The sequence below is a fragment of the Gadus macrocephalus genome, chromosome 3 (assembly GCF_031168955.1).
Source record: "Gadus macrocephalus chromosome 3, ASM3116895v1".
Classification (NCBI taxonomy): domain Eukaryota; kingdom Metazoa; phylum Chordata; class Actinopteri; order Gadiformes; family Gadidae; genus Gadus; species Gadus macrocephalus.
This window is the reverse complement of record NC_082384.1, coordinates 1,236,518-1,259,119: the sequence shown is the minus strand read 5'-3', so window position 1 is coordinate 1,259,119 and position 22,602 is coordinate 1,236,518. Positions and strand designations below refer to the sequence as shown.

Genomic DNA, 22,602 nt, shown 5'->3' with positions numbered 1-22,602 from the left:
TCCACCCTCTGCCCGTTAAAGCAGTTAAGGTGAGATTGAGAAAAGAGACCCCTAAAAAACAGCCCTAACCCTAAGCCTGTAACCCAATCAGCCATCGTTCTCACTTCCTGCCGTCTCCCCCGTCCTGAACATGGTGTCACCCAAGAGCTGCTCATGATAAGGGAGGAACTCCATCGCATACTTGAGGTGTAATGTAATCCACGTAATCAAATCGGCTGTGATAACTCTTTCCTCTTCCTGCTCTCTTCCCTTCTCCTTCCTCATTCCCTGCTCTTGGAATGGAGACGACGTGCTAGACCGATACACAAGGGAAGAACCTGAGAAAGAAAACATGTCAATGAAATAAGTTAATCTAGCCACCATGATGTGTCCTCAAGAGGGGGAGCATCTGTCTGATGTGTAAATATCTCGTATGTAAATCTCAGACAGCAGATGCCGTTGATAAAAGCAGGTGTTTGAAATAATGCGAAGGTCTCAGAGGAACGCCATGCTGTCATGCGAACACTGCACGTTATCCTGGACGCAGAAAGGACTTGTGAGTACATGTGACTCTGTATCCAATGTCCTCCTACCCTTACCTCTTTGTAGTGAGGAGGTTTATCCCATGTCCTCCTACCCTTCATCTCCTCGTAGTGAGGAGGTCTCTATCATATATCCTCCCTACCCTTAGCCCCCGTAGTGAGGAGGTTTATCCCATGTCCTCCTACCCTTCACCTCCTTGTAGTGTAGAAGTGTATCCCATGTACTCCTACCCTTCACCTCCTCGTAGTGAGGAGGTGTATCCCATGTCCTCCTACCGTTCACCTCCTCGTAGCGAGGACGGTCTCTATACCATGTCCTCCTACCCTTACCTCCTCGTAGTGAGGAATTGTGGCGGTAAAAGGACAAGGCTCACCTCCTCGTAGTGAGGAGTTGTGGCGGTAAAAGGACAAGGCTCACCTCCTCGTAGTGAGAAGGGGAAGGATAGGGGGACATGAGACCACCTCCTTGTAGTGAGGAAGTGTATTCCATGTCCTCCTACCCTTCACCTCCTCGTAGTGAGGAGTTGTGGCAGTAAAAAGACAAGGCTCATCCATTATCTACATTTGAAGAAGCCAAATAATCGTCTTGATAAGATGGATGTGTTTTAGAATGCATCCATGCATTTGATTTCCAAGAATTAAATCACAATGACATCTGTTTAGTTTTCAGGAAATATGATGACATGATGAGTCGTGGCCATTCTGTGGACTTAAGCAACAGCCATGCACTGTGACTGGAGGAGAAAACTATGGAAGAAATTCACCCTACTTTTTATGGCAAACTATGATTATTATTAGGCCTATATATCATAGAGATACATTAATGGTGGAAAGTAGCTGATCACCTCTCCCCTATAAGTTAGGTTTGACACGTCGCCAGAAAGTCTAAAATGATGACTGTTCCTATCTTGTATACTGCCAGGTGTGGAAAAGTATGCTGACACACACACACGTACACCACCGCTCTGTATGTTATCTGTATGTTCACTCATGTAATGTGTGTCTTGGATGGATGATTTACAAAATGAAGGCCATATGTGAACGAGAAGCAGTATATTAGGAGAAGGACGAGAATCATTCTGCAGTGTGCTTTGTGAACCACGAGAAACATCTGGAAGTGTGTTTTGCAAGCCACTCTGCTTTGTTGTCGCCTGTTCGCGGGTAGCAATAAATTCTTCTTTCATACTTGCTCCGGACTCCTCGATTCCTCATGCTCTCTTATTTAGTTGAAGTGATAGAATTTGGCTATTTTCTACCACATAATTGGCGTCATGAACAGGATTGAAGAACAGAGACACTGCAGGACGGGGTTCGAACAAATCATGAAGCAGAGCTCATCATAAAAAGGTAAGCAACATCCTTACCATTATATAGGAAGTTGTGTGATATGTTCCTGCCCTGTCTGAACGATAAGCAGCAGGTAAAATGTCTCTTCAAATTAACAAACCATTGTTATAGGAAAAGAGAAAGAGAGGAGCCCTGGGAAAGATTGACGTGTGCGCACACTAATCATGAATGCTGTGTGGTTTTAACTAACTAAAACGCTTTCTGATTCTCAATTATTATGGGTTGTAGTCTTTTAGAAGATTGAATTAGTGGGAAAGTTCCAATAGGACAGGGAGTGCAAGCCACTACCCTCAGAACGAGAATTTTTGGAGTGGGGTAGATTTGTAGGGATCTTCAGACAAAATCCTAATTGGAGTTTTGTCAGTTGGGAATTCAGAGTTGCTATTGAATTCAGAGGTGTTTTTATTTGGGAAAATAAGATTTCTGTTTGAAGTGCCGATTAGTTGGAGTTTTTTAATTCTGATTTGGCCCGATTGAACAGAGTGTTCTGATCTTGGATCAATCAAGTGAATTTTTTAATTCTGATTTTGTGCCGATTGAAAAAATTTCTGATCTTGGATCTATTGAGGGAATTTGTAATTCAGATTTTGATGCGATTGAACAGAATCTTCTGATCTTGGGTCGATTGAGTGAATTTTTTATTCTGATCCTGGCACTTTGAGGAAATAAGTTTATTGTTTAAAGTTCTGGTTGAGTAGTTCAGAACTGGAATAATCGACCGTTCATGTTTTAAGCAAAAGGCCAGCTTCAATACTCGCTCAACCTTTTTTTTTGTAATTAAAGACGAGTTAGTGACTAGTTCCACTCAGCATCTTGTACAACAAATTTGGACACTTGCATATTGTCAAATGTATTTCTTTTTTTGAATTATTTTTCTCTTTAAACCCAGTTCTCACGGGTTGGTTCGACCTGGAAAATGAACCCCGTTTCCTAACAAAGACCTCTGGCCTCGTGTGTACTACTTGGGAGCTACACAGAGTCCTCCGTAATCTCTTACAGTCTGGATGATGGATTGGGCAGTGGAAACTTCTCATCTTGGAGGTCAGATTGTGGTTTACCCTCCCACATCCGGGTCCACAAAACAACTGGGACCACTGGCAGCTGGACCCCAGAGAGTCCTGCTCTGTTGCCTGTGTAGAAAACACATGCTGGAACATAGATTGGTCCCTGTACACAAACACAGGCTAGACATAGAATTGACCCCGTACACGAACACAGGCTGGGACATAGATCTGTCCCTGTAGAGAAACACTGGCTTGACATAGAAATGTCCTTCTTCAGAAACAGAGTGACACAACCGTGGATTCACCATTTGATCCTATAATTTCTGTGTGTCCTTCCACCTGTCCACTCTGCTGGTAAAGGATGTGGGTATATTGGATTGGGTCCCTAATATTATATATATTTATTATATTAGGGACCCAATCCAATATACCCATATATATACATATAAATATATAAGGAAACCTGTGTCGACGGCTAGTCCATATTACACTTTTTCAAAGTGATTCTACTTTTAAAACTGGGTGGGGGGGGTATACGATGGAGACTTACACAACGGATGCATTCAATCCGTAAAGGAAAGACAATCGCCCAAAACATTCGGCCCAGGACCTGTGCGGGTGAAGGAACATGCTAACGAGGGTCATGGTCTGAATGTTAATGAAGGACAACCAAAAGGGGAGAGACGGTATTGCGGGCAGTGAATGTTGACTGCGAGAAGTTAAACGGTAGCGACCCGTGATGTGATTCAGATTCCCAGTCAGAGTCAGAGTCTTTAATGGAGGATGTTGGAGTGCAAATGAGACAGTGCTCGAGAGATCACACGCTATGAGTTAGACAAATTCCTGGCTAACTCAATTATCGTCAGAATAAACCACTTTAGAAAACTTCAAGGCCAATTCATGGACCTATAAATTATGTGAAATAAATAGGCCCCGGAACAGCTATTGTTTGGTTAACCATGGCGATGTGGATACATTCAGAATGCAATGGAAGATGAAGCCGTCACAAAGGTTGCTCATGACAGACGATGAACTAAAGAATTTGTGTATTCAGAGCTCAGGAGATGCCTGAGATAAACATATCTCTAGAGATAATATGAACCCTTTATTTAAAAAAAGCTAAATATATCAGGACATAAGTTTAAACTTTCAAGGTAAGTTTACAAAGACGGAGCATTTTGTGGTTAACAAATTAACCAAGGTTTCAGAGACATCACGCACCTTTATGTACGCAATCATTAGAGGCCTGATCAAATGGTATCTGCAAAGCAACCTGGTCTCACAGGGATCCTTGAAATAACCACGGGCGCTTAGCTCAAAATCCGTGGTAGCCTCACAGAGAGAGAGAAAGAGCTTCAGAAGGGGTGTGCGCAGATAGTACAGTGCACCCTATTTACTTATATGTCAAAACCACAAATGCAAAAAAGGGTCAATGCTTTGTATTATGGATACTCCAATTTTTGTAGCAGATCATTTTTATATTTATATCTATAATAAATAAATACATATAAACATGCATGCATACATGAATACATACATATTTATATATATATACATGTATTTAATTAATATATACGGAGACCATCAGACCTCCTCGAAGCAATGAAAATGTTATATTAAATTCAAGATGGGTGGCGAGAATAGGGATAAAGTACCATGCCGCCAATGTGAATTTTATTCATAGAATTTCCGAGAGGATGGTCAATGGTCAGATACAGATCTCGTTATAACAAGAATTTATATTGATGTAACGGGGAAGGATGTACTGATAAAGCTGGTTGTGGGCAAGCAGAGGCTGAATATGAACCGAATTCGGCCTATAACCTTACACATATCTATAGTCTAAATCGATATACATGTCAAAGGTATGATATGCTGTACATATCCTAGTTTTTATATTATAAACATTTTAACATTGAACCACACTCCCCATAGAAAAAGTAGGCATACACCGTGTTAGTTGGTCTTACAACCCTCTTCAGTGATTGGATTGGTGGAAGTGGATTGTCAATGGTCAGATAAGATCTTGTTATAATGATAATAGCTACATGGTCTAATTATATTATTATAACTAAATAATTGTATATTTATCGATATATATCTATATATATAATTAATTAATTAATTAATTAATTAAATGTTATACCGACGCATTTCAATATAGAGATTATTTTTGAATTCAGAATGGGGGGCTGCGCAGGATTCGTCAAAACATCTGATTTATCCTATTTTTTCAGCAGATCCCCTCAAAACCTGAACACATTGGAAAATGCATTACAATAACGTCTCTAAACATGTGACACGCCTACGTTTTTTTGGCCTATTCTTTTCCATTGGCCTGTGTCCACGTCAAATGACAATGTCATGGTTGCTATGGTGGTTGCCATCGACCGCCCCAATATCTTTCTATTTTCTCCCAAACGCCCTCCCAAACACCCTTTTCTCCCGAAATGCTCCCTTTCCCATATTGTATATTTAATATATATATATATATATATATATATATATATATTACACGGCTCTTCTTAATGCTGTGGAATGCTCCGTTCACTTGCATGGGCCTTCACAACTTCCGGCGGTGAATTATTTTTGGATAATTCACCGATGCTAAGCATATAATGACCATTGTAGATTCAATTTTTTTGCCGTCTTTTGTTACACTCCGCAAGTAGTCCGGTAATTTCTCAACCCCAGCGTACTCGGTTGCTAAGCAATGTTAATGTCTTTGGCAGACTATTTCTCTGCTGATCAACACTATGGGCCCTATCTTGCATCCGGCGCAAGTGACTTAGTCACTGGCGCATGTGTCGTTGCTAGTTTGCAACTGGCGCAGAGCATTCTTTTCCCACTACCGCCACTCGCCGGTAAATTAAGGAATGATCTTGCGCCCCAAGGGGAGGTTCGGCGAAAGGAGGAGGCGTGTTCTGGCGCAAACGGTATTTTGCAGTTTCTGAATACAATTGCGCCACAGAGGCAAGGCAAGGCAAGGCAACTTTATTTATATAGCACTTTTCATACACAAGGCAGACTCAAAGTGCTTCACATATAAACATTGTCATACAATAAAATAAAATAATAGATAAGTAAAAGAAAAACATATGCAAAGAAATGGGTAAAATAGAAAGTTAAAAAGGCATTTTAGTATTAAAATAGAAAATAAAAGGCAAACTTAAAAAAAAGCTTTTTAGAAAGTGCAATGTATTTAAGATTTAGCAGAAAGCTATAGCAAACATAAAAGTCTTCAGTCTTGTTTTAAAGGTGCTCAGAGTTGGGACAAGTCTTAAATCCTCTGGGAGTTTATTCCAGCTATTTGTTGCATAGTAACTAAATCCTGCCTTCCCATGTTTTGGGTTTACTCTGGGGATAATTAACAGATTGGTCTCAGAGCTTCTTAGTGGTCTAGAAGGCTGATGTAGTGGAAGCCTATCAGCTAAATATTTTGGGCCTAAACCATGTAGGGATTATAGGTTAGCAACATAATTTTAAAATCAATTCTCTGACCTACAGGAAGCCAATGTCACGATTTCAGAATTGGTGTAATATGATCAAATTTTTTGGTCTTTGTTAGAACTCTAGCAGCAGCATTCTGAACAAGCTGAAGCTTCCTCAGAGTTTGTTTTGGGAGACCTGTAAGGAGACCATTGCAGTAATCAAGCTTACTAGTGATAAAGGCATGTACAAGTTTTTGTAAGTCTTCGGTGGACATGAGCCCTCTAAGTCTTGCTACATTTTTAAGGTGATAATATGCCGATTTTGTGACTGATTTGATGTGACTGTCAAAATGTAAATCTGAATCCATGATAACCCCTAGATTTCTGTCTTTGATTGAGTTTTTCAGGGACAGAGAGTGAAGGTTTTGGGTTACTTGAAGCCTTTCCGTTTTAGAACCAAAAACAATTATCTCTGTGTTGTCCTCATTTAGTTGAAAGAAATTTCGGCACATCCATTCTTTCACTTGCTCAATGCACTGGCACAGCGGATCTATGGGCCGATAGTCATTTGGTGATAGCGATACATAGATTTGCGTGTCATCAGCATAGCAATGATGGTCAATATTGTTATTTTGCATGATTTGCCCTAGTGGGAGCATGTAAATGTTGAATAAAGAGGGTCCTAAGATCGAACCTTGTGGGACTCCACATGTCACGTTGTTTGATTCTGATACAAAGTCGCCAATGGAAACAGTAGTTCCTTTTTTGTAGGTAGGACCTGAACCAATTTAAGACGGTGCCTGAAAGCCCCACCCAGTTTTCTAACCTGTCCAGAAGTAATGTATGGTCTACAGTGTCGAATGCAGCACTGAGGTCAAGTAGCATTAGTATTGAGATTTTGCCAGAGTCTGTGTTAAGACGGATGTCGTTTACAACTTTAATAAGGGCGGTCTCAGTGCTGTGCAGGGGTCGAAATTCTGATTGGAAGGTGTCATAGCAACCAGTTGATGCCAGGAAGTGATTATGTTGCTGGAGGACAACTTTCTCAATGATTTTACTTATGAAGGGTAGATTTGATATTGGTCTGTAGTTGTTAATAATAGAGGCATCTAGGCTCCGCTTTTTTATGCAGACCAGGAAATACCTGGTTTAAAGTCAGTAGCGCGTTGTTCAGATGCTATTTTAAGGGCGCATGCATACATGCGCATGCGATGCATACGGATTGCTTGTGCACCTCGCGCATACACTTTGCTTCTCTCATCTACACGGACAGCAGTTCCCATTTTTGCAAACCATACATAATTACAAGGAAAATAAAATACCACACAAGGAAAATCATTGTGGTGTCCATAAAGATAAAATAAGTAGGCATAAATCTAGCGTACACATTTACCCAAATTATTCACGCGAATTGTAGCAGGCGTAATGACGGATCAAATTAACCTGGTTGACCAATAGTGGCAAGAGACACATGTATATAAGGACACCTGTCAAAGTGGGTTGTCCGTCAAGAATCAGGAACCACAATTCTGAAGACTGCGAAATAAATTCTGAAGACTGCGAAATCACCTTCTGTAAGTCCATTTAAAACCTTACTCTGCAACTTACCAGTTAAGTTGAGGTTGCTCATAATTTTTCGATTGCACAGTGGAATGGAATACGTCTTGGGACAGAGGATCAGATGCCGGGGGGAGAGGGTCTACCGACCCAGACACACCTATCTCTCCCTGAGTGAGGAGGAATGCAGGCGTAAGCTACGCCTGACCCGTCAGGCTGTCACAGATATCTGCCATCTCCTGGCAGATGAGCTGGGGACTGATGCACGCTGTCCCTATGCCCTCCCCGTTGCAGTGAAAGTTACAGCGCCACTGCATTTCTATGCATCTGGGTCGTTCCAGCATCCCCTTAGTTTTATTGGACGCATTTCACAATCGGCAATAAGTTCGGCTATACATGCAGTTACGTCAGGTCTAGTCCGACATGCTGGGGAATACATCAAATTCCCTGTTACACCTGACAGCCAGGAAAGAACAAAGCAGGAGTTTTGGACCAAGTATGGGTTCCCTGGCGTCCTTGGTGCTATAGACTGCACCCATGTGCAGCTACGTGCCCCATCAGTAAACGCACTCATATACATAAACCGGAACGGAACTCATTCGATTAATATCCAAGTAATTTCCGATGCTAATTGTAGAATAAATCATGTCTTTGCTAATTACCCTGGCTCAAGCCATGACTCTTTCATATTGGCAAACTCGACCATTCCTGCCATATTCGAGGGGAATCCTCCCTTGGATGGGTGGCTGTTAGGGGACAACGTTTATCCGTTGAAGACATGGCTCATGACCCCATTTCTTATGCCAGCAACAGTGCGCAAAATTGTATTCAACAGGAAACACACACAAACACGCAGTGTAATTGAACGTACATTCGGAATACTGAAAATGCGCTTCAGGTGTTTGGATAGGTCAGGTGGTACATTACAGTATGGTCCTCAGAATTTCGCAGCATTCTTTGTGGCATGTTGTGTTTTACACAACATTGCCATGAATCATGGATGTGTCGATGACATTAATGAGGATAGATTAGAGGACTTAAGGAGACGTGATGCTGAACTGCATGTGCCGATGCCATTACGTCCAAATGCCCCAGCAGCAGCACGGGAGAGGAGAGCTCATCTGTCAGAGGAGCTGCATCGTATATAGTGAGGTAAGCAAACGAATGACATCTCCGCTCTATTGTTTAGCTACATTGTACAATTATTACCATGCATTCATAACCTTGTGATTCAGAGAAAGTGAGCCCAAAACATCGGAAAGTATAGTATGTCCTTGAGACAATTTTTATTCGACTTGTCCAAATGTTCGTAGGCGTAAATGAAAAAAATATATACAAAACGAAAAATTAAAAGTTGCAAAGATGAAGGAGTTGAAGGAGATTTAGCCGAAAAATAAATTATTTTCTCCCTCCTCTGGACACCATCTGTTGTGAACCTTTCTTGGCGTGCGCCTGGCAAATCCGGCATCATAATAGCAATCTGCCATGGAACAAGTGCCGATCGCTCTTAAAGGGGATGCGAGAAAACGCTCTGATTGGTTCATTGCATGTTACGCCCAAACCACACCTAAGGGCAATTAGGCTGCTTCAGACCAACCCTTTTGACACTTGCGCCACGGCGCAAGTGTCATTTATCCGCCTGTAAAATAGCGATAGCACCGTAGAACCGACCACAAAGCTACTTGCGTTTTGCGCTTCCCACTTGCGTTTCAGACCGTTAAAATAGGGCCCTACGAATGCTGGTAACAAATAAATTGTAAAAAGACACACTGTGTGAAGTTATTTTTTTGTTTTTCAAGTAGCCGTGTAATAAGCAGGATAATGTATAGAACGTCGCCGGTCATTATCGAAAATAAGCCCCTTCAGGGCGAAGCAAGACACCGAAGCAAGACATCTTAACCGGCGTTCTATACATTATCCCTTAGATATTCACAGATCCCTCTGAGACCAGGTTGACTCGGTCGTTGAAATGGGGATCTGTGTGTGTGCCATGGAATATGAGTGTCATTAACTTGCATTGGAATCCGTAGACATATCACAGACAATTTAAATGATTCCGTGAGGCCACAACGGATTCTGAGGTTTGCGCCCGTTGTCGACTCGGTCATTGAAACTGGGATCTGTGTGTGCCACGGAATATGAGTGTCATTAACTTGCATTGGAATCCGTGGACATATCGCAGACAATTTAAATGATTCCGTGAGGCCACCACGGATTTTGAGTCAAGCGCCCGTGGTCGACTTGGTCGTTGAAATGGTGATCTGTGTGTTTGCCACTGAATATGAGTCTCATTAACCTGCATTGGAGCAAAATCCGTGGCCCCATCACGGAAATTGCAGTGATTCCGTGAGGCCACCACGGATTTTGAGTTAAGCGCCCGTGGTCATTTCACAGATTCATGTTAGACCAGGTTGCTACAAAGCCAAGCCTGAAGAATTCTTCATCTTGAAAGGCAAAAATACATATTTTTATATATCATTTTTTATCTTCTTGACGTAGCTCATATTTAGTGTTGTCATAACAGTGAACTGGTGAAGTCAGCAAGTGAGTAAACAACTATAAGAATTCAATGAGACCAGAGATCTTCTCCAGCATCTGCAGACACAAAGCTTGGGGCGGCCCACAGTATATAATATATCCTATTGTAATGTATACCAGAGGATGACACAAGATTTACCCAGCTATACGCATGAAGCAGATGGCCCGGCGGTATTCCAGCAGTAGGGCTAGATGGTGTCGGCTTGTTGCTTTCCTAGAATAAATGACACTCAGATGCAATCAATGCTCTCTCTTTTCCTTGAGTACCCCTCTAATGAAGGGGTCCGTAAGGGGACGCATTCCTGGTCTGGCAAAGAGCAAGAGTGGTTGTCACATCCCATTACCAGCAGGGAAACAATCAACAGATGTTTAGATACAACTAAATGAAATCTTGATGATCTTGAATCTTGCTATCCGCACGCTATTCGCTAAATGAACAAAGTATGCTATTTTCCTGCTTTCACTAAATCCATTAAATTATGTTTTGGGGAAACATAGTTTAAATGTGTCTGAAACCATTCGTCATCCCATCACATTTGCCCAACCTATCCGAGAGGTGGTACCTGACCACCACTACTCTAATGACATGAGGACCACAATGGCTAATTATTGCCAATTAGCATTGTATTAGCAATGAAACTCCTCACTGAGAAGAAACTCCTCTCACTGAGGAGAAAGCTTAACTTCATCTATCCTCCAGTTCCATATTATATTCAGAGGAGACATATTATACCACCAGGTGTGGGTGTGATTAGCCTTACAAGCCGTTTGGGGCGTGTCCACTTAGATCTGTGCTGGATAGATGAGCAATGTTTACTTCAGTCCACTGGGTAGGCTGGTAGACTGATCTATCCAGCACAGATCTAGGATGACACACCCACTAGTGATGTCATATGGGGCAGATTTTCGAAACGGCTTGTAAGACTTATCACACTCACACCTGGTGGTATAATATGTCTCCTTTAATGTCTAGCAAGTTCCTTATCCATTGTATAACCAAAAACATCATGCTCCTTTTTGAAATCCTCACAATCAATGTCAAAACCCACCAAGAACATTTGTAAATTCCGCAGAACTCTTTAATCAACACTTTTCAATGACCATCAGGAATGAATAATGTGCTCTTGCAGTAGTGGAATTCCCCCTGCCTTTTAAAGTCTCCATTTATGTTACTAAGCTGTGGATGATTTGTCATTTGCAGTGAAATGCATTCCCAGTTATGGCGGACATGGCAGTAAGGATGATGGTGGACCGGAAATTAATTACTTACGGAAAAAAAGCGGTTTGAGGAAAGGGGAGGGAGGGACGAAGAGAAAGAGGCCAAGGAACCACCTTTGCTGAAGGATGGAGTGATGGAGTGAAGGAATGCAGGCAGAGGAATCCCACCGGGCGGACGTGACAGACACTGGAGAGATTGGGCGGTGGGAGTGAGGAAGAAAGAAATAAAGTGTGATGAAACAGTGGGAGGGAGGGAGCAAGAGGAAAAGAGAGAATTGGTTGGACACCCGCTGAATTGATTAATCCGAGTTCATAGCTTCCAGCGCTCAATTGCAACAAACGGAAAAGCTCTGTTGGTACGTTCAACACGACAAAGTCATTAGTCAAAGCTGAGATTGAAGACTTAATATGCTGGCCATGCTTGGCTGATGACCAGCCCTGCGTGAACTTCGGTGTCGTCTAATCGACCGCCATCGATCTTTGAGGAATGTATACATTGGCATTGCTTCTTGAGTGAGATTTGCCTTCACAGGGCCTGCTAACTACAGGGGTTGGTGGACGTTCAGATCTTCACCTCCATAAACCTTCAACAGCAGTACAGTATGAGGACCTTCTTACCTGCACACCATCCTTAATCTACTGCGTCTGGCCGACCCCGACTCTTGTAATTGGATAATTTCTAATTGGTCGTGAAAACATCAGGCTGATCTCGGGACCTGGCAAGAGAAAGGCTGATTCCCTCTAAGGTTATCACACACTGTCTGATCCTGAGGGAAGAGACTCTCTGATACCAGGGGCGGATGGTGTATACGGGCGATTTGGGCGACGCACTACCAACTGGGAGAAAGAGTATTTTTTTTTTGAGAAATTGGCACCAAAATTAATAAAAAAAAGCGGTCGCACGTCGACATTCTGTACCAGAAGCTCCAGAAGAAGGACATTGATGCATTCTTCATCAAAAGGGCCCTCGAGAGCTTCACAAGCAGTTTGCAGACCATTAGGTAAGATAACATTTATATTATTTGATCCTTCTCAAAGCAAAGCTTTGTTATGAGAACATATGCAAAGGGTACTGTATTTGTGTTCTTTTTTTTATAATATATGTTCTTTTTTATAATATATTGCCAGTGGTGTAATCTAGCTTGCTTTACTCTGTGCTGGACATCCTGGTTAGGCGAGGCACAATGGATAGCTTAAAAAACAGTGTTTAACACTAACATTATGCATCCCTGCCCATTTTAAGTGGGTATACTCATCATGCCTTCAGTGTGTCTTGAACAACCGCACATAAAAGGTTGCCCATATTATATTGACGTTTTATCGTATTTGTCTAAATGCATACTTTTCTGTAGATAGATTTATGAGTGAAGTTACCAATGATAGATAAAAAACAGTGTTTAACACTAACATTATGCATTCCTGCCCATTTTAAGTGGGTATGCTGACATCTTTTTACTGGATAAAGTGTGAACATGTGCATCATATAGACTACAGTACTGTACACAGCCTAACAAACACATTATTGGTTTGTTTGCATTCAGAGACTCTGACCAGCTGCAAGAGCCATCAGGAACCGACAGACCAAGGACGGCTTTGACAGAAGAGGTGAAGCAGAGGCTGTCTCAAGAGGTCTGCGACACCGACACCATCCTGGCTCACACCAAAGCGAGGTTCTCTTTCACTGGCCACCTTGTGAGTGCTACCTTAGTACAAGGAAATATGTTTGAAAGGTACTGCCATTCATTTCCTGCTGATGCTCTGAATGCCACTGTGAAGGCATATCCCACACTGAACAAGGCAAAGCTCAAGACGGAACTGTCTCTGATCTATGAGAATCCTGAATCAAGTGTGCAGATTGTATGTAGTTCTCTGCAAAACTATGGTGGCATAATGCCTTCAGTGTGCTTATTTTATATAGTTCTCTGCAAACCTATGGTGGCATCATGCCTTCAGTGTGCATATTGTATGTAGTTCTCTGCAAACCTATGGTGGCATCATGCCTTCAGTGTGCATATTGTATGTAGTTATCTGCAAACCTATGGTGGCATCATGCCTTCAGTGTGTCTTGAACAACCACACATATAAGGTTGCACATATTATATTGATATTTTATCGTGTTTGGCTAAATGCATACTTGACTGTAGATAGATTTATGAGTGAAGTTACCAACACAATAGATTGGCCGTAACACACTCACCCCTTTTAGAATCACATTCTCTCTCTCTCTCTCTCTCTCTCTCTCTCTCTCTCTCTCTCTCTCTCTCTCTCTCTCTCTCTCTCTCTCTCTCTCTCTCTCTTAACTTATCATTGATGTATTTGCACTTTTAATCTTGCTGAATTCTACAAGGCAAATAAATTAAGTTAAAACTTAGTTCCCCGGCTCCATTCGTCTTTGTAAGGAATTGTTCTATTTTGTCTTTATTATTTTGTCAGAATGCACCAGAATGCTTCATTTGTATGGGAAAATCACAAAACAATCTTCGGGGTTGCTCCCAGACCCCCCTACAGGGGTTTGGTTTACAAACTTTCAGCCCTCCCTAAAATAAATTCCACCAGCCGCCACTGTCTGATACACAGATACACAGAGAACCTGCTCCAAGCTTTTTACCTGATGCTTTATCTAATTCAAGCTAACCTCCTGGCTCAAAGGTCTCTGTCAGTCAGTCCGCAGTCAGTCAGTCAGTCAGTAAGTCTATCTGGCTGGCAAATATATCTTCTGACTTATTTTCTGCTTTCCAGTTTGTCTGTCTGTCTCCTTTTCCTTCTCCATCTCATCTGCTCATCTTTCTATCTATGTCCTTCTATCTCTTCGGCCATCTATCCTTCTATCCTTACTACATGCTATTCTGTCTGTCTGTCCATCAGTCCACCAATCTCTCCTTTTCTGCTCGTCAGTCTGTCCGTCAGTCCATCCATCTCTCCTATTCTGCTCGTCGGTCTGTCCGTCAATCCATCATCTCTCCTTTTCTGCTCGTCAGTCTGTCCATCAGTCCTGTCCTCATCTTCTAGCTTGTCTCCTTTTTATTTCCGATCTGAGCAGAGCTCAGCTCTGTGCTCTGCTTGCGTGCCTCTCATGTTCATCAGATATAGAATAAATCTTGGGAAGATTGGGGAGATGAATGTGTGAGGCGGGTCCTCTGGGCCCAGCCGTTACGTCTGTTCCAAAAGGAAGGGCCTGCCAACAAATGAAGGGGATCCCCGGCAGACCCCAATCTGAAAATAACTGTCATCCCCTCCTGCTTCAACAAAGACAGAGAGGACCGCAACTCTGCGCTGATAAAAGAGATTTTGATAACCCCAGGGCATTTATCCTATTCAGTCCCCAAAATATATTGCTTATCATAATTGAAGACACGGAATAGTATTGATGAATTTTATTTTTAATGGAGGATTTAACCCATTTTTCTCAAAGTGCGGCCCGCGGGCCAATGGCGGCCCGCGGAATCATTCCTGGCGGCCCGCAATGACATACATAGTTATGTAAGTTATATAAAATAATAAAAAAATAAATAAAAAAAAACTTTTTTTTTTATTATTATATCAATATTAATTTAAACAAAAATAAATGATTATAAAGAGAAAAGTCGATTCTCTCTAGCTTTCAATCAAATCCTTTTACATTTGTTAGTTTTAATCCGACTTTACATTACTTTGAAAGGCTGAACCTCAGTTTCGTGATTTAGACCTGACTTGACCTCACTCCCAGAGGTCCACGGTACAATGTTTTTTTTGACCACTGGGATGCTGGCGGCGTTTCCCGCCAAAACATTTTTTCCTTTGGCGGCCCTCAGTCAAATTTTGGGTTCCTAAATTGGCCCTCAGATGTCAAAACTTTGAGAAACCCTGATTTAACCATTTCCACATCTGTGTATACATTTTAAATAACTTGGAATCGTGCACTAGTGGGGTAACAACATGGACAACATACTGAAGGGAAACCAACGCATTAGATATCTTCAAATTTCCCTACATTGGGATGCTTCCAAATGTCATTAAAGATAAAGAAACATGATGTTCAGGCCCAGAACCCTGAATATGTCTTTGGAGTTCAAGTGCATTCTAGCTGGGGGTTTAATACAACACTGTATTCTGTCATCCTCCGTACTTCCGAAAGGAAACTATTGTGGTGCGTGTACTAGCCTGGGCTGCCATCCCATTAAAAACCACCCATTATTAAATGGCTGTGGCCCTGTCTCTTGTTGTTGTGCAAAGCCAACTTATCAGCTTATGATTGTGGTAAAGATATAAGAAAGTCAAAAAAACACCCAGGCATCCAAACAACCTTGGAAAACTGTCTCCACGTATTTTATTTATGTCTCTGTTAGATAAGCACATATTTCCTGAAGTTGGCTCCGTTTGCAACATTTGGTCTGCTCTCGTGAAATTGTTTATTCAGTTCATTTCTGGCTGAAACATTGTAGTTGTGGCCTCGGAAAGGCCTTTATGTTGGATCAGCGATCTGCTGCGGTCTTAGTGGCATAACGGGTTCCCACCTTGGGGTGAACCATGTTAAGGACATGCTCGCGCTATCTAAGCTTGTGTTATCTCTTAATTGTATGGTATTTGGGGTTAATTGTTTTATAAAGATAATTATTCTTCATGCATTTGCTGGTTCTTCTGTTTTGTGAGATGAGCTCCCCAGAAGGCCTCAAGATGTTCTGACCAAAGCAATCGACCCTTGCTTGCTCTTCAAGCTGACTGGAAGCAGCTATTAACTCCACATGCAAAATTCACTGCGACATAACGTCTACAACTTAATAAGCCTGGCTTTGCATGGACTAACAATGACACTTTATTTGGTGTAGATATATATATATATATATATATATTAGAGCTGTCAGTTAAACGCGTTATTAACGGCGTTAACGCAAACCAAATTTAACGGCGTTAAATTTTTTATCGCGCGATTAACGCAATTATTTTATAAAAAAATAAAAATTATTAGATTTTCTTTGGCTCAAAACAAAGAAGCAGTAGCCTGACTGCTATGTTCAAATGACATTTGTTCAAAGCAGTCGTTTAATTGCACTATAGGCTCTTTTTTTGTATCGTCCTGCTTTGATCAGTGTATATGCCAATGTTGTTATCAATAAAAAATCATTTGCACAAGGCAAGCCGATGCACTTCACCATGTTGATAAGAGAATTAAAATGAGAAAAATTATGGGACAAAAAAATCAAGGGATATTTAGCATAGAAAAAGAATTTGCGATCAATCGCCATTAATTAGAGTTAACTATGACATTAATGTCATTAATCACGATTAAATATTTTAATCGCTTGACAGCTCTATATATATATATATATATATATATATATATATATATATATATATATATATATATATATATATATATATATTAGTGGTGGGCATAGATTATTTTTTTCTTAATATAGATTAATTCCAAAATTAATCTAGATTAATCTAGATTAAAATGGCAAACGGCAAAAAATCTGTTTGTTTACCTTGACAGCGGTCAATTATACTGGGCAATGGTGATTTATCAAATATAATTCACCGCCGGAAGTTGTGAAGTGCCCATGCAAGTGAACGGAGCATAAACAAAAATAATTGACAGCTGAACGTTGGGAAGGCCCATGCAAGTGAATGGAGCAGTCTACAGCATTGAGAAAAGCCGTGTAAGGTTTTGAAGTTAAATATTGAAAGTTGTAGAATAAATTAATATAATTTATATTGGAGTTAATTTGCTAGAAATGTACTTACAAAGCAAAATCATCTCTACCGATGCCATGTTTGCGATTGTCGATGCCGTTAATTTGTGAAACGACTGTCACTGCCCTCTAGAGGATTTATTGCGTAACATCCATAAGAACGCTGAAACCAGACAGAGGTATGAAGGGTAGTTCCGGGGGCAACGTTTGGGGCGACGGATGTTTTTCGTCCGGATCCGGAGGTATGCATCGGCCTTGAGGGTGCACTCACACCAGGCCATCTGGCCGTGGCCGTTGGCCGTTTTCACACCTAACCGTGCTCAAATGGCCCCATTGTTCTCTGGCCTGCACTCACACTGGGCCATCTGGCCGTGGCCGTTGGCCGTCGCAACTGTGGCCTGGCCACGGTAGGCTCTTGTACATACGTCATCACGTCGTAAGTAACACGTCATCACCAAGCGTCCGCTGCATGGACCATAAAAAAGTCTGCCGCCAGTCAGAGTTTTTACAACAATGGACAACAACACAGAGAACTAAGTTCGCACTTTGCTGAGTCTGTTGCTTATTTGGATATATGTTTACCGTTTAATGGGAAAGAAGGCTCGTTGCCGTTATTATGTCCGTGGTCGTCGCATGGACTATACGTCATCCAGCTCAGGTTGTGTAGCCGTGCGTGTTCGCGTGTCGGCTCATTAGCATCTGTACCGTAGCGGCCCGGACCGTAGCAGCACACCTCTCCCAAGTGGCCAAATTGGCCTGGCCTGGCCAGACTGGCCACACTCACACTGGCAGATTTGAGCACGGTTAGGTGTGAAAACGGCCACGGCCAGATGGCCTAGTGTGAGTGCACCCTAAATTCTAGCTTCTGATTGGTTAGTTCAGTCACGTGATGGGTCCGAACAAGGAAGTGTTTGAAAATATATTAACGGCGATATATTTTTTATCGCGCAATAAAAGTTTTGCGTTAACGCCGATAACGGCCCACCACTAATATATATATATATATATATATATATTAGTGGTGGGCCGTTATCGACGTTAACGGCTGCGTTAACGCAAAACTTTTATCGCTAATAATCACTAATATATCTATACATATATATATATTAGTGGTGGTAAAATATGTAAACATGTAAATATGTAATAATTGTGTAACATAAATATGTAAATGATTAACTGATTAAAAATTGTAAGTACATTTCTAGCAAATTAACTCCAATATAAATTATATTAATTTATTCTACAACTTTCAAATATTTAACTTCTAAACCTTACACGGCTTTTCTCAATGCTGTAGACTGCTCCATTCACTTGCATGGGCCTTCCCAACGTTCAGCTGTCAATTATTTTTGTTTACGTTCACTTGCATGGGCACTTCACAACTTCCGGCGGTGAATTATATTTGATAAATCACCATTGCCCAGTATAACTGACCGCTGTCATGGTAAACGAACAGATTTTTTGCCGTTTGCCATTTTAATCTAGATTCATCTAGATTAAAATGGCAAATTAATCTAGATTAAAAAAAGTAATCTATGCCCACCACTAATATATATATATATATATATATATATATATATATATATATATATATATATATATATATATATATATATATATATATATATACTTATATAGAATACACTTGCACTAGTTTTTTATCAATTTTCGGTTCTTTCTTACAGATCAACAGAACAGCATAGAGTACTTCTGTAGATACATTGATATTCAGAAATTTTTGATCTCATCTGCCAGCACTTTAAGAACTGTCTAAGAATGTTGGGGTCCAGCATGAGGATTTTGTCATATCCTATGGGATAAGTTAAGTGTTGACACAAACACACACACACACACACACACACACACACACACACACACACACACACACACATAAACACACACACACACACACACGTGCCTACACAAACACACACACACACACACACACACACACACACACACACACACACACACACACGTACACACACATATGGAAGTAAATCTGTGCCATCAGATTTTAAAAATAAAAAGCCATTGAATTCTAAGCACTGAATATTTATGCATTTAAATAACGTACCTGGATTTTTTGCCTCTGACTAACTCTTAGAATTTTCAATAAATCATTTTCAGCTTTATTTTTTAAGGTGAAAAAATTCACAATCAAATATTCCACGTTAAAAAATGTAACTTCAATATTTTAAACGTCCCCAAATTCAACATGCCAAAGTCAGCTGAAAAATTCAATGTACGTAATTCAGCATTAACATCGGGGGACCAAAGGAAGAGCAATCGATCCTCAAGCAAGGAGAGCGAGCGGGTGTCACAGAATTCTGCGACCCACTGAATAGTTTAACCCCCAGGGGGCGCTGTTACATATTTCCTGCAACATGCATGAGTTTGAAGTGTAAACAGGGATGAATTCGTTCACTTGCCGAAACATGCAAGACCTAAAAACTTAACGTTTATATCATCATCGATCACTCGGATTGGGGGTATTCGTTTTGTGACACCGGGCGCACGTTAAGTGGCTGGAGCAAAACGGATGGATATGCCTCTGTGTTGGGATAACAGGAGCGCAACGAGCATACAGAGCCGACACTATTCCGCACCGAGAGACATGATACAGATATGAAGATGACAAATTAAAAGCAGGTTGCTGTCAGGCACTTCTTCCCTAGGCACGCCGTGCTTCCACTGGAACTACAAGCTGTGGCTGCTTCAGTTGCCCAATACTGTCGGCTCTGCGCTCTCGTTCCACAGTGGGCAGCGGGCTTCAGATCGCCCCAGCATCACACAAAACATAGGCAAAGGGACCTCGGATCACCCCAAAATGGTGCCCTAATAAATTGGGCTCCTTAACCCACTACAATTAGGCTACCCTTACGCTGCATGTGAATCCTGCCAAGTCACTGCTATCACACACACACTTCACATACAGGCAGTTCATCAAAAAACTAAAACGGTGTGCAATATAAAAAAATAAATAAAAGAAAAGATCCCCCCCTCACCTTGATATTGTGATGCGTTGATATATTGATATGTACTTAATAAATACATTTTATTTTATTTTATTAGCATTTTACAGACCGATACAATGGATAGGGCGTTAAGTAAGGTCCCCCACAGTTGCTTCTCTCCCCATAAAAAGCTACATTCAGTGTTTAATGACGTTGATTGACTTTTGAGCATTTCCTATTATAGGCTACTGTGTAAAATGCTGTTTAGAATTAACATTTATATCAAGAAAGAAAGAATTGCTCTTCCTTGGGTCCCCCGATGTTGACACAGAATTTCATACATTGAATTTCGCAGGTGACTTTGGAATGTTAAATTCGGGGACGTTGAAAATATTTAAGTTTAATTTTTTAACGTTGAATATTTGATTTAGAAATTTTAAACTTGAAATATGAAGGTGAAAATGATTTGATGAAAAACGTAGTCACATTTAGAGGCAAAAAATCCAGATACGTTGTTTCAGTGCATAAATATTCAGTGCTTAGCATTCAATGGCTTTTTATCTTCAAAATCCGATGGCACAGATTTACTTCCATACACACACACACACACACACACACACACACACACACACACACACACACACACACACACACACACACACACACACACACACACAATGAATAATTTGTTTGATATAACAGAGTGATGTCCCTGTCTCACTGCTTCGAGGTCTAGCTTGTTTCTACTGCGAGATGTGGTTTCCTCCAATTTCTAGCTTGATTTCACTACAGGCCTCTGTTGCCACCCTTTAGACCTAGAATCCCAAGCACTATAGAAAACATAATCATGGTATAATATGCTACTGATGAGCAATTATATACCTGGGGAGCTGTGTGTGTGTATATGTGTGTACATGAGTGTGTGTGTGTGTGTGTGTGTGTGTGTGTGTGTGTATGTGTGTGCGTGTGTGTGTGTGTGTGTGTGTGTGTGTGTATGTGCCAGTGTGTGTGTGTGTGTGTGTGTGTGTTTGCAGGGCAAGGAAGTGCTGAGCGGAAATTGACTTCAGAGCCAATTGAAATCAAAAGCTGTTTAATAATCTCCAGCCAGCAAACCTTCCACAGGGACCTGCAATATGACCACATCAACACTTCAACAATGTCTCCACCTCCTCCCCTCGCCTCCTCCTTCCACTCCCGCTCCTTCCTGTTCTTCCTTCCTCTGCTCTGACCCCCGAGCCCCCATACTTATCTTCCCCTCCCTCACTCTGTCATCCTGCTCTAGTGTCTTCACTATCCCCCCCCCCCCCCCCTCACACACACACAACTGTTGTCTGAGATTGCATCACTTCCACTAAGCCTTAAGTCAGCCCATCCGGGACCCATGTTCACAGCCCCAGTGACATCTTCAGCCAGAGACGATTGGGTCCCTGGGGCAGGGAACCCACGCCTGGGACGGGGTAATGAGAGGGGAAATTGGAAGGGGGGGGAAGTGCACCCATAGGAGAGCAGGAGAGATGAAAGGCAGACAGAGGAACAGGGGAACGTGGCAGGACGCATTAAATGAATCAACCGAAGGTCTCTCTCTTCTTCTATCGTTCAAGAAAGAGGGTCAGGGAGAAGGATGGAGGGGCAAGCAGGAAGGATGAGGACCACGGAGAGGAAGAGGTAATGTGATGGAGATCACAGCAACAGAAGTTCAACCATAACCACCTGTATTCATTATTGTCCTTTTATATTAAGGTTAGCATCTCCACTCCAGTTCTTTCATTGAGGATTCAGAAGAGGGCAGGAGAGGCGATGGTAGGAGGGGAGGTTTAAAAGAGGAGTGGAGGGGGTAGGAGGGGAGGACAGGAGAGTAGATAGAGTTTTCAAGATAGGGGAAATTAGAGGGTAGGAAAGGTGATGAGAGAAGAGAGTAGAGAGGGTAGGTTAGGAAAGGATACTTGAGAGGAGATGAGAGAGCGTAGGAGAGGAAAGAAGTGAGTAGGAGAGGAGACGAGATAGGGCATGGGAGGAAAGGAGAGAGGACAAGAGAGGAGACAGTCGGAAAGTTGTGAGAGGAGGGGAGAGAGGTGAGGAGCAATATAAGGAAAGTTTAGAGAGGAGAGGAGGGAGGAGAGGAGAGGAGAAAAGGGGGGAGATGTCCGCCAACAGGAAGTTACATGAGGGCGGAGAGGCGCCAAAACCATAAAACAGCAATAAAAAATAAGTTCAAGATCAGGTCAGATATTTCTGTTTTTCATCAACTTTGTTATACAATTTGTGTGACCTCCCTTTGTGTGTGTGTGTGTGTGTGTGTGTGTGTGTGTGTGTGTGTGTGTGTGTGTGTGTGTGTGTGTGTGTGTGTGTGTGTGTGT

The 22,602-nt window shown here is 41.7% G+C and overlaps 2 protein-coding genes across 2 annotated transcripts in view; one reads left to right on the top strand and one right to left on the bottom strand.

Moving 5' to 3' along the window:
* LOC132453326 (zeta-sarcoglycan) overlaps positions 1-22,602 on the bottom strand; it is a 607,697-nt gene that overhangs the window by 357,529 nt on the left and 227,566 nt on the right. The gene's annotated exons all lie outside the window — the stretch shown is intronic.
* Positions 1,436-13,915, top strand: LOC132453321 (putative nuclease HARBI1). The gene is made up of 3 exons (XM_060046164.1): positions 1,436-1,868; positions 7,952-9,012; positions 13,158-13,915. Exon 2 carries the CDS (start codon positions 7,956-7,958, stop codon positions 9,006-9,008), a length of 1,053 nt encoding a protein of 350 aa, XP_059902147.1. The 5' UTR covers positions 1,436-1,868; positions 7,952-7,955; the 3' UTR covers positions 9,009-9,012; positions 13,158-13,915.